The sequence below is a fragment of the Musca autumnalis genome, unplaced genomic scaffold (genome assembly GCF_047663935.1).
Source record: "Musca autumnalis isolate F117 unplaced genomic scaffold, ASM4766393v1 scaffold_4, whole genome shotgun sequence".
Classification (NCBI taxonomy): domain Eukaryota; kingdom Metazoa; phylum Arthropoda; class Insecta; order Diptera; family Muscidae; genus Musca; species Musca autumnalis.
Window position 1 is genome coordinate 96795426 of NW_027411977.1, and position 14059 is coordinate 96809484.

The window sequence follows — 14059 nt, forward strand, 5'->3', positions numbered from 1 at the left end:
TTTTTTAGGCATGACCCATAACTCTTCCTTTCATTGTAACAAAGCAAGGACAACAGTTTTCTATTGTTTGGTTTTTGTGGGGAATTTCTTTGCGGCTTGGCAGAACAAAAAAGAAAAAAAGATGTAATTTACCATCTTCTTTCATGGTGCTGTAAAGTCGGTGGTTGCCTCCAACCTAATGATGTGACTTGTTAACCTTAGAAGAAAACCTGTCCGCTTTGTTAATAAACGACTGTGTAGAGTTGTTTTCTTCCATAATGTTCAATGTTCCTGCTAAAGTTTTATCCATTATCTACAATCAAGACGAAGGCATATCAGTAGGAGTTTCTGTATTTTTCAAGCTACTGGGTGAAACATTAATGAGGATCTATGAAAAGTGTTGTTTCTTTAATAAGCTTATGGTTGTTTGTACAATTTGTCTTCCTCTTCCTTTCATGGGAGTACGGATTAAAAGTTATGAGATACAGTGTTGTGTGTTTGGTGAAATATCGTTAATAGTAAAACATGCAACGATTTCGAAAAACATTATGAGTTTATTCAATTAAACGACCCAGTTTTGAGTGTTTCGATTTTTAGGTTATTGTTCATATCCAATGAACTTTTACCAAAGCCAATTTTATGAAAAATAGAGAATTACTGTAATGATTTCGATTGTTACTCTTTATCTTGTTCTTGTTATTTGCCAGTTATTATGTTTTATAATACATACATTCAGGGGAGATGAATTCGAGTATTCCTTAAGCTTATACTAGAGCTACCATATACATTTTTGTCCTAGACAACACTACGTGTTGCCAGAACCCATTTTCACTGGAAAGTTTAGCTTTTTTTCATGAACGTTTGGCAATTTTCATATTTCATGAACAATAAAGGTTTGTTCTCTTTGGATTCAATACAATTTGACAATCGATTGGTGCTTCAAAAGACGTTCATGAGATTGTCACAGTTGACGATTCATGGATCTATTCCAAACAAGTCAGCAAAGGCTGTAGTCGGACGGGACCGACGATGTGATACCCTACACCAATTCCCCTGGGAATTAGTTTTCAACAAATCAATATTCCTTTATGGAACAAATTCTCTTTTCTCATATCAATGAGAGCACCCCGATTCATATTTATTTAATGATGTGGGACCTACATTATATCGCAGAGCACGAACGGCGTGTCCTAAGATACCACATGTATAGAAGTTTACATGGCTGAAATACTCAGAAAATGTCGCCAACATTACTGAGGTATTGAAAAATTGATGTTGTGTGGCCAGGAAATGTTTGTGCAACAATTATATATCATACATTTCTAATAAATATTTTAACATTGGAAAAATTGACATTGTTTAGCCCCATCTGCTACATCATTAAATTTTCTTTGAATATCAGGTTCCTGTTTGGAATAAAAATATTCCCAGTTACAATGACACTCCTCCAATTTATTGAACACTACCAATTCTATATAAAAATTGTCAGAGGGAAAATTGTAAAATTGTTGAAGATCACGGTTCTTAATAGATTTTATTAAAATTGGTTGTCTTTGCCTTCACCAAAATTAATACTTCAAAAAAACTTAAACGTAAGCGATATTTAGAATATTTTGAAAAAAATGTGGCGAAGCGACTCCATGGTGCAATATACATATGTAAAAAAACCAGTTGGACAATTAAAACGCTATGGCTCCACGCAATTTGCAATAATGAAAAAACTGGATTTTCTCTGTCATGATAGCAACAATTTGTAGCATGGGAGGAAAATGTGGTTCTCTACACAAAACTAGCAGACATATTATTGCAATTTGCATCAGGGGAAAAATCAGTAGTTCTTTTTTTCCATATGTAGGCTACTTTGTAGGTATATGCCCTCCAAGAATTCAAATATGGACGAAAAATAATTTTTTTTTATTTTTCATACAAAAGTAATGGTCCATTTCACCCGCTAAATAATATCATATCATCCAAACTTGTAGGCATCTTCTTTTACCTAAACTCTTACCTCGTGCAAAATTTCGTGACTATTGCGCTACAATAGCGGCCTCTAGCGTGTTCACGATTACACTACAAACAAATAACTGGATATATTAATCTGTAACTCTGTTATCTCACCATGTACACCAACACATCAATAGAAAGGACAAGAGTTTCTTTTCCAAGTATAGCTTACTTACCAAGAATGTGTCTTCCAGAAATAAAGATTTAAGCAATATATTAAAAATTTTTACAATTTTCACACAAAAGTTATGGTCCATTTGACCATCTAAATATTATCTGATCATCATCTCAATTTACAAGCTTCTTCTTGGCCATATACTCTTACCATATTTAAAATTTCGAGGCGATCGGACTATTATTGCGACCTACAGAGCCGCTACAAAATTGGATAAAAATTATGTTTTTGGTCCATTTCACCCGTTAAATATTTCACGATCATCTCTGCGACAAAATTTAAAATTCGTATTACGTAAAGCGATCGAAAATGCAATATTTTTCTAAAATGATCAACGGGTGTTTTGCTTGAATCTACTTTCTGTGCCATTCATCTGGTATGTGGGTTGGTGGACCACAACTATTTAATTGCTCTGTAACATCCTTCCATAACTCTTTAAAAGTGGCCTTAGTTTCGCCAAAAAGTCTGACTCCACGAGCTACCCAAGCGAAGCTTCCATTTTTTAACCAAAATTTCAAATTGCTGATGTATAGTAATTTTAGCCATTATAGGTACTCAAACACCAAAAAAACGTGTACAATATTAAAAAATCATTTAAAATAAATGAAGATGTTACTTACTTACTTGTTCAATTTTTCGTTTTTATTCACTTGTAAATATGCATGGCGACAGCTAATTTGTTGTCGCCCGAAAATTAACTTTATGGCGACAGAATTTGACGGCGTCAGGCCACAAATGCCATCCGTAGTGTAAAAATTGCAGCTGGCAACGCCACTCGACGCTTGTCGCAATACGGAATATTCCCATTAATATTTAAAATCAATTTTTATCAATAATTGTACTATTTATTTTCTTGACTTTTTTGTATTAAACTAAGATCAATTATACAAATTTTAAGACCCATTTGGTAGTGAGATTTGAATAATTACATTTTTTTCTTAATTTTTTAAAATGTACCAATAAAATTTTTCCCTTATACCAGTATACACGTATTTTCGGTACCACACACGATATATATGTCCGATTTCGATGAAATTTGGAATGTGTGACCACATTATATCGAAATCGGTTCAGATTTGGATATAGCTCCCATATATATTTTCGGCCGATTTCACGTATTTTCTGTAACAAACACTCTATATTATTCCGATTTCGATGAAATTTGGAATGTGTGACTGAATTCGGTCTAGAAATAAATGTGCCAAATTATATCGAAATCGGTTCAGATTTGGATTTAGCTCCGATATATATTTTCGGCCTCTTTCGCGTATTTGCTGCACCAAACACGCTATATAAGTCCGATTTCAATGATATTTGGAATGTGTGACTGAATTCGGTCTGGAAATAAATGTACCAAATTATATCGAAATCGGTTAAGATCTGGATATAGCTCCGATTTATATTTTACATATTTACAGTGGTGTAGGGTAGCATATAGTCGGCCTCGCCCGACTTTGATCCTTTCCTTACTGGTTTTCAATTGCATACTTTAAGGGGTGTCATTGTGTGGGTGCATGCATTTTCAATTATTTGAGGGCGCTCTCTTGGACATCGATATTTTGAAGCAGGGTCGCACAAGAGAGTGCAGCTCAGTGAACGTTTCTCTCTCTACACATACAACCCATTGAAGAAGCATGTGAGTGCATGCACCCCGTAAAGTATGCAAAAGAAAACTATGGTGGTCATCTCTGATTTAAAGCAGCGTCAGGCACCATACTTTTCTATTGCATACTTTACGGGGTGCATGCACTCACATGCTTCTTCAATGGGTTGTATGTGTAGAGAGAGAAACGTTCACTGAGCTGCACTCTCTTGTGCGACCCTGCTTCAAAATATCGATGTCCAAGAGAGCGCCCTCAAATAATTGAAAATGCATGCACCCACACAATGACACCCCTTAAAGTATGCAATTGAAAACCAGTAAGGAAAGGATCAAAGTCGGGCGAGGCCGACTATATGCTACCCTACACCACTGTAAATATGTAAAATATAAATCGGAGCTTTATCCAGATCTTAACCGATTTCGATATAATTTGGCACATTTTTTTCCAGACCGAATTCAGTCACACATTCCAAATAACATTGAAATCGGACTTATATAGCGTGTTTGGTGCAGCAAATACGCGAAATCGGCCGAAAATATATATCGGAGCTATATCCAAATCTGAACCGATTTCGGTATAATTTGGCACATTTATTTCTAGACCGAATTCAGTCACACATTCCAAATTTCATCGAAATCGGAATAATATAGAGTGTTTGTTACAGAAAATACTTGAAATCGGCCGAAAATATATATGGGAGCTATATCCAAATCTGAACCGATTTCGATATAATTTGGTCACACATTCCAAATTTCATCTAAATCGGACATATATAGCGTGTGTGGTACAGAAAATACGTGAAATCGGCCGAAATATATATGGGAGCTATATCCAAATCTGAACCGATTTCGATATAATTTGGCACACTTATTTGTAGACCGAATTCAGTCACACATTCATTCATTAATCTACACAATTTTCGTTGAATTATTGAAAGTTGGTGGTCTTGTTCCTTTAGCAATTACAGTGTTAGTATATATCGGCCGTGGAGTGCCTTCTCTGTCATCGTTTTCATTTCTCAAATGCAATTTTGTTTTTTACAGCTTGCATTGGGTTCCACGACAAACGGTTTTTAGCGCAGCCTTCCGAAGTTATGAGTTATCTTTGAACGATAACACGCCGTGATAACATTTTTCATATGTTTTTCAAGGACGCGGGTTTTTATTTATTTGAATATATTAATTTTAATTCATTCATGGTTTCGCTGTTGGTAGGAGCTCATCAGAAATATGGGCCGTGGAGTGCCTTCTTTGTCATCGAACTTTTCATTTCTCAAATGCAATGTTGTTTCTATAGTTATGGGCTTTTTTCTCATTTAAACTATTTCAAAATGGAAAAATTAAGAAGTTTTTAGGATGTGTAAGATAAATTTCTAAATAAAAAAACCAACAAACGCACTATAGGTAATTTGCCCTGTTTTTGAGGCAAAAAGTCGAGTTAGCAACTTTTAATACTAATTTTTTAGTTGGCATTGAAAAAAGAACATGTCAAAATGTATTAATATGAATGATATTTTTCAAAATAGCGCCATTATCGCGGTTTAAATTGCCGTCAAATTGAGAATTTCGAAGAAAAACTAAAAAAATAGATATTGTAAAGCATATTTCAATGTATTTAAAACCGCGGAAAAAAAAATTAAGTGTAAATTTATGTAAAATCGAATAGATTGGCAATTGCGAGAGGAATTTATTTAATATATAATATAGCTTAAACATTTTGGGTAGCGACCAAAAAACACAAAAAGTCAGAAATAAATATTTTATTTTTCTTAAATTCACTTCATATAGACTTATACTAAATTGGCCGTGTTTGGCCGTGATTTTTCCACCTAGAACACATTACTGAAAGTCTTCTGCTTTAGTATTACTATGTTTCAAAACCCGATTCTGCCCGTTTTTTGATAATTATGAGATTTAATTAGGTTACTTCTCAATAAAAAGTCTTAAAATTGTGGAAGTTTGGTTTGAGGAAGTAAATAATAAATGTAAAAAATATTGTTGTTTACAATTTTATTGCAAGTAAAATAAGTAATGGCGACAAATTGTTCGGTATAACCGTGGTTTTCTATAAACCGTGCGGCAGTAGTAAGCTTTATTTTACATCTCTATTACATATTAATTATTAATACGGTTTAAAGGAGTACTAAACTCGGCTTTATTAACGTATATTCAAAAAATATACAAAATTGTAGTAACAATTCGTTGGAAAATCTACTCGCGGGGACGAAATTTTTGTTACTTACTACCGCGATAGTTTTCAACAGTTTGTTGTGTATAAGAAAACCAATGAAAATGGCATTGGAAAACATAGCTTTGTTCGTTATATACGTAGTTGCTTATAACCGTTGTTCCTTATATCCGAATTTATCTGTAAAAATCTTTGTTTTATCTCACTTTTACACATAAATAATTTAAAAAGTTAAAAAATCCTTTAATTCCGCTGTTATTAATTTTTGTCTCAAAAACAGGGCAAATTACCTATAGTGAAACGTATAAAAATGTATTATCGTTTTTTTGGTAAAATAACAATTGTTTCACACTGGTATAAGGGAAAAATTTTATTGGTAAATTTTAAAAAATTAAGAAAAATAGTAATTATTCGAATCTCACTATGAAATGGGTCTTAAAATTTGTATAATTGATCTTAGTTTAATACAAAAAAGTCAAGAAAATAAATAGTACAATAATTGATAAAAATTGATTTTAAATATTAATGGGTATATTCCGTATTGCGACAAGCGTTGAGTCGCGTTTCCAGTTGCAATTTATACATTACGGATGGCAATTGTGGCCTGACGCCGTCAAATTCTGTCGCCATAAAGTTCATTTTCGGGCGACTACCAATTAGCTGTCGTCGTGCATATTTACAAGTGAATAAAAACGAAAAATTGAAACATAAGTAACATTTTCATTTATTTTAAGTGAATTGTTTTAATATTACACTGTGTGTAATTTTTTGAGTCATGTTTTATTAACCATATTCTGAATCCACAGTGTGATAGAACACTAAAAATGAGAAGACACGTGTCTCGCCGTTTTTTCCTATCTCATCAACTTTCGCGGTTATAGGCCTCCAAATTGCATACTTTACGGGTTGTCATTGTGTGAGTGCATGCGTTTTCAATGGGTTGAATTGTGTGTGTGGAGAGAGCAGCGTTAAATGAGCGCACGTGGGCGCTCTCTCGCCTGACGTTGATTTAAAGCAGGGCCAGGCAAGAAGCGCACCCGTGTTCTCTGTAAACGGTTCTCTCTACACACACAATTCAACTAATTGAAAAAGCATGCACTCGCACAATGACACCCCCAAAAGTTTGCAATAGAAATAGATGGTGCTATTGCTAGAATAAAGACATGCTTCATTCTTTGGTAGAATTTTCAGACTTGTTTCTGACTCTCTCTTTGTCATCTCTCGTGTGCTACGCATTGCTACTGATTGCAGAGTATACCTATCAGATTGTGACTTTTTTACAACCTTTTTATTAAGGATTGAATAAAATCTTACAAAATAATTTCAAAATTTCTATTTACATTTTTGGGCAATTTTGGAATCAGACTTATGTATAATTGAACACAAACATTGGAAACACATATATGTACATTGTACATATGTATGTAACATTACACAGGATCATCAAACACACACGAATGTTAAATGAATCTCCTTTTTGCGGCTCACAGCATTGGTTGCTCCTGGCAATGTTGCTAATTGGAGATTCATTTTTCCAATGGGTTTCAAGCATTTGAGAGCTTTTGGGTAGTCATTCAGGGTTACTGATATTTCTTCAAAATCTTCGGCGTGAAACATGAGTAAGAAATCAGAATAAACGCAAGTTGTGTTAGAATGTCACGAGAATTTTGCGTGCATTGCAGATGGTTATTGTAGGCTTCTTCTGTAGAAGCAGAACATTTTTATATATATTTTTTGTTTTGGTATTTTATAAAATGACACAAAATGGTATGTTGGGATACTATGGGAAATATTTGTATATTCAAACAAACACAATCTCAAAATATGTATGCAGTTGTGTGCACAGGCCTACTTTAGATTGTATTAAATAAACTTTAGGAATACTTTTTACTAACAGTTTCTGTTGCCATCATTTCCTTTTCTCATTCTGCAATTAAAAATTACTGAAATCATACTGATTATCGCACATCATGCTAGCTGCCTACAAACTAGTATAAAACCGATTTAACGTGACTCATTAAGGTTGTCTTTACCCCCACAAGGTCATCTCCTTATAAAACTACAAAATTTAATGATATTTTAACTTTTCTTCTTCACCATAGCTAGCAAACAAAATTTACCCAAAATGGCAAAAATTGCGATTTCATTTTATTTCGTTTTAATTTCATTAAGTGATCTACGGCGGATGGATGGACCAGATTAAATGAAACCAATGTCAATTCGAAAATCAATCTACCACAAATGCATGCAGTGCAGTTGAAGATGCAGTGAAAGCTCCTAAATAAATAAATAACACAAATCATGAGGAAAATTCATAGTATTGGTTTTCTTTGCTTTGTTTTCCTTATTTATTCATTCATTCGTCGAGATGGAACTGTTAACTTGATGAAAATTTTCACAAATAGTGAAAATGTGCAAAATGTTTGGAAAATGTTAAATGTGATCGCACCTTCACATGATATTTCCCACAAATGTCATGTGAAGGGAAATCTTTACGATAAGTTCTTGTTTGACAGCAATAACTTGGAATAATAAAAACATTTGTGGTTTGTTTTTTTGTCAGTTGTTACGTTTTGTTTGATTGGAAATGCAGAAGATATAAAAGTATGTTAAGCGGCTGCATTAAGGGAAAAATTGTTGTGGTTGTGGTCATGTTCATTTGGTAATGTTTAAGAGCTGTACAATGTAATATTTTTGTTGAAGAGCATGGTATAGATTCGGATTGCAGGTTTAATAAGTTCCAATGTCTCCCACAAATGTGTTACTTATCGCTCGTGGGATATAACGCGCGACTTGCCCTCGTTTAAATAATAATGGGCTGGGACAGAAAGTGGGATGGATCCAACATCACCTAAAGCTAATGCCCTGTGTTATATATGCTATGAAACATGCCCTGAATTTGGCTATGGGTTAGTATTGGCTGGATCCTAAAGTAGACTAGTGACAATTCTGATAAAAGCTAGTTTCTTTAACATCAATCTTATCTGAGCCCACGCCCTAACCGATAACGAGGATGAACAGATCAAAAAAGGTTATTTTTTTTAATTTGATTGCTTGAGTGGAGTTTCCCCCATTATTTTTTTTAACATTTTGCAGGGCGAAACCATTTATTTTACTTATTACTAAGTTATGAGTTACCATGGCACAGAGTGTGTGCCCGACTGCAAAACCGAAAGTTGTGAGTGTAACGGTCACAATCGACAATATTTTTTTTCTTGTGTGGAACAATCCTATTTTCCTACCCTGGGAGAATCCTTGTGGTTTAGGTTAGGTCGAGATCTCAGTTTTTTGATAGCTAGCAGAGGAGGTAGATAGTTTGGAGTACTGACTCGGTTTGGATCTGTTGTGGAGATGATGTTTTAAAAGGTTCCAAATGTGAAGAATTGGATTTTTTATGAGGAGTGGTTTTTGAGAAAATTCGACAATTTTTAATTTTTTTTTTTTTGGAAAAAATGGACCCAATTTTTAAATAAAATTTAAATTTCTGAAAAACGTAGAGTTTTTAAACGAAAATTATATCAAGAATCGTGAAGTTTTTAAAGAACAAGTCGACCAAAAATCGTGGATTTTAAAAAAATCGACAAAAAAGGTGAGGTTTTTAAACAAAAATTCAACCAAAACCGCGGAGTTTTTAAAAAAAAATTCGACCAAAAACGTAGAGTTTTTAAACAATACTTTTGGAGAAAATTCGACCAAAAAAGTGGTATTTTTACAAAATACCAAGGTCTAGTATAAGGTCGGCCAATAAGCCCAGCTGACTATTATGTTTGATGTCAAAATCATTATTGTGATTTAAAATACAAAGGAACTAAAATCACAATAATGTAAAATCTATTATGTTTGTTGTCAAATGTTGTTAACAGAACTCTGAATGGCCAACTGTATAAACTGTGCAAAATACTAATAACTTTATTGGAAGAAAATTCGACCATTAAAAAAAAATTTAAATGATTTTATTTGAATAAAAATTCCACCTAAAAGCATAAAATTTTAAAGATTTTTTTTTTTGAAAAATTGAACTGAAATTTTGGCGTTTTAAAAATATATATGTGTAGAAAATGGACTACAAAACTGTTGATTTTAAAGAATATTTGTTGATACATTGGGGAAAAATAGTTGTTTAGAATTTTTTGGAAGTTCGATCACAAAACGCCGCGTTTTAATTTTTAGGAAAGTTCAGGAGGTCTTGTTTCTACAGAAGACGTCAGTCAACATGTCTTATGTTGCCTGTAGAAGACCTTCTGTTGGCTATAGAAGACCTCAGGATGTCTTCTGTTCGCTTTAGAATGTCTCAAGAGGTCTTCTGTTGCCTATAGAACTCAAGAGGTCTTTTTCTGCCTATAGAAGAACTCAACAGGCCTTCTGTTGCCTATAGAAGGACTCACGAGGTCATTTGTTGCCTATAGAAGAACTCAAGATGTCTTCTGTTGCCTATAGAAGACCTCAAGAGGTCTTCTGTTGTCTAGAGAAGACCTCAAGGCGTCTTATGTTGCTTATAGAAGCCGCAATAGGCCCTCAAAATGTCTTCTGCCAATAGGAGACCTCAAGAGCTCTGTCATATACTTATGATCTCAAGAGGACTTCGGTCTTCCACAGAAAACAATTTTTGCAAGACACAAACATGTCTTCTCTTTCCGATAGAAGACCTAAAGATGTCTTCTGTCTTCTACAAAAAACTTCAGGAGGTTTTGTGTCCATAGAAGCCTTCAAGATGTCTTATGTTGCCTGTAGAGGTCTTTTCATGGCTATACCTCAAAAGGTATTATATTGCCTATAGAAAATCACAAGAGGTCTTATGGTGCTACAGAAGACTTTAAGAGATCATCTGTATTCTATAGAAGACCTTAAGAGGTCTTTTGTCTGCTAAAGAAGACCTCAAGATGTCTTCTGTTTCCCATAGGAGACCTCAAGATCTCTATCATCTAGTGATGATCCTAAGAGGTTTTCCTTCCTTTGTCAATGGAAGACCCGTGATGTTGTCTGTATATAGAAGAACTCAAGAGGTCTCCTGTCGGATGTAAAATACACCAAGAGGTGTTCTGTTGCCTATAGAAAACCACAAGGGGTCTTCTGCTGCCTATAAAAGACCACAAGACGCCTTCTGTTGCTATAAAATACCTCAAGAGACCTTCTGCTGCTATAAAAAACTTCAAGAGGTCTTCTGCCTTCTATAGAAGACCTCCGCTGACCTAATTGTCTTCATCGTGTATTTGGAGAGACTAATCATATGGCATGATGACAGATCATCTCGTTTAAGAGGGTGTTGAGGTCGCCAAGTATGAATCACCCATGGGAGATTAAGCCAAATCAACATGGCTCCCGATGTGGTCTTTAGGAGCTATTGGTGTCGACGTTGATGTCAATTTGATCTGTTGGAGAGAGAGGGAGAAGTTATCCAGATTTGAAAATATCTTGGGCAACGTGAAGGTATCTCCTTTTGAATTTGCTAACACTGTGCAACACTGGAAATGCAAACAACTTCTAATGGGCATTTTCTGAAAGTACATATTGAGACTACAAAAACCTTAATAGGGTTTTGTGTTCTTAGATCGGGTTTAGATTTTATGGCCTCATCTAAACCGACCTAAAATGAGCCTTTTTTCCAGTGATCGGATCTTTATCTCCGAAACTAATACGAATTTTTCTTTGCGGTCTTCAGCAATATTGTAGCCCTAAAGCAACAGGACTTATGTGTCAAATAGATGAACTAGGAAAAACTGCATCTAGCTCATCAACCTCGTTAAAATATAGAAAAGTTTGCATATTTTCTGAAATTCCGGTCAGTAACAACTAAACTGCTGGGAGTTGAAACAGGTATCCATTCCAAAAATGTTCCAAATAATGTGACCATCAATTCTTCAGAACATTCTGAAACTCTAAAATGTTTTTTCACGTTGTTTAAGGGGTATTTCATAACATACCTTTTACAAAACTTACTTCAAACAATGTTCACACAGGCTGTTTATTCTCATGTTTGGAATTTCAATGAATTATTGAAATATTTACCAAATTGTTGTTGAAAAATTGGCTATAAACAAGGCGATAGAGGCATTTTACAACAATATAATGTCCTGAAGAGTTGTGTATTACATTCCAGAGAATATTTTCCCAAAAGGTAACATTAAGAAGAATTTAACATTTTGGGAGATACGCTGCGAAATATACACAAATTATAGAATTTTTAGATATATTATAAACTTTGAGGCAATAAATGCAGTTTTTCGAGTTCAGTATTCCTCCAAATATTTTCTTCTTGCTCTTATCTACAAGTTTGCTACAGATGTCGAAACAAGATTCGTATTGGTTTCAGAGATACAGCCCCGATTTGTTGTAAAAATTCGATCTTTAACCATGTTTAGATGAGGCCATAAAAACCGAACCCGATCTAAGAAAACAAAACCCAAATATGGTTTTTGCCTATTGGTCCTCTACTTTCATAAAATTCTGGACAGAAGTTGTTTGCACGCGATTGGCTCAAAAATGTTGCACAGTGTAATCTTCATGGTGATTAACCCTTATTAACTGGGGTTACTCACAGTGATGGACGAAGAATTTCGCCGTCGATGAAGTTCCTGATATCATGCATTGATCTGCGATCTTTTTTTTACGGTTAGTGTTTTTTTCTGTAACCGATGTCAGTTCAACGACGACTGCAGTTGCTGGGACATCTGTGATTTAAAATTCGTCCTCAGATATACCTCAGCAGAATCACTACCCTGACTGAGTCTCAGGAACACCGTTTGTTCCAGTTGGTCTAGCAGTTGTATGCTTTGTTCCGTCTGACTATCTTTTACCAAATCTAGGTTGGGTACAACATGTTCGTCTCCTCTCTGATTTACTGTTCCTTCGACCATAGTCCTGATCAGTGTCGTAATCAAGGGGTTTTTTGATGGGAGATGTTTTTATAGCCCTCGTTTACCACGACAAGGATTTCAAAGTAAAAATTTATTACGTTGAGTCGTATCGACTGGGCTCTGTTGTTATATAGTTAGTATCCTAACTGCAAACCTTGATATGCACGAGTTTCTCTGACATCTTTTATAACAACATGATTTTACTACATATAAAATGTATGGTTTTTAATCGTTCTTCTTGAGGAATATAATATTATTAACATTTTTTGTGCCCGCAAACATTAAGTTGACAAACTGTATATAATGTACTAACAAGGCATGACAATCAAGTTATTGAGGCTAGTGGAATACAAATAAAATACACTAAAATTTAGGAAACTCTGAGTAAATATGTGAAAACACACATCCAAAACAAAAGCACCAACTAAACAAACGGTTGCCTAAATAAAAAACTTTCTCCCCGTTGTTTGTTTATTTATCTGACTTTAATAAAATTGCAGTAGAGATGCAATAACGCTCGACGCATGCAGTTTCCTAACATTGTTTTCTTCGCTTTTGCATCTTTGAACACGCTTTTTACAAGATTGAATTCCATTTAACAAAGCGTAACCAAAAAATAAATAAATTATTATTTCATTCTTTTTTCATTAAAAAATCGTTAAATGTAAAACACAATAATATACTTTTTGTTAATTGTTTTTATTTTTTTTTTCATTTCAGAAGTATCGCCATATTTAGATTTAGTTTTATGCCCCATACAAACGGAACCATGGTCTTGTGCACGTCAACAATCTGGCCGCATTTTAGATATCTGGGACACTGAGCTACATTCCCAATGGCAAAAGTTGAAAGGTAAGTTTAAAGCAATTGTGTAATATGATTTTGTGACATTTTCTTTATGCAATTATGTAATAATATTTAATTAAATGTAAGTTAAACAGAAATAAATGGTAGTGGCTACTTAAGTCGTTAATGTGAAGATGAAAAGAGTTATTACTTTTTCTTACAATTCATCTGAAAGCAATTTATGTTTATGTTTTTCATGCGCATGCGCACACTCACAAAAGGCATTTAATGTTCAACCCATAAAAAAGTGTTAATCTCCAGTGTTGAGTTTTGTTTGTTTGCCTTTGGTCGGTTGTTTTGTGGTGGTGACAATAACCACTGTCTGTTAACGTCAAAAGAGACACTGTGTTAACAAAGTCTAAATGATTAATATGTTTTTTTTTTATTTTTTTCTACTCACTTAAATTTGA

The 14059-nt window shown here is 34.2% G+C and overlaps 1 protein-coding gene across 5 annotated transcripts in view; it reads left to right on the plus strand.

Moving 5' to 3' along the window:
• LOC141401145 (uncharacterized) overlaps positions 1-14059 on the plus strand; it is an 82732-nt gene that overhangs the window by 36861 nt on the left and 31812 nt on the right. For all 5 annotated transcript variants that reach the window (XM_073981060.1, XM_073981059.1, XM_073981062.1 and 2 more), the window contains exon 2: positions 13524-13655. In XM_073981060.1, the coding sequence (XP_073837161.1) occupies positions 13524-13655 (132 nt within the window). The remainder of the gene's footprint in view (positions 1-13523; positions 13656-14059) is intronic.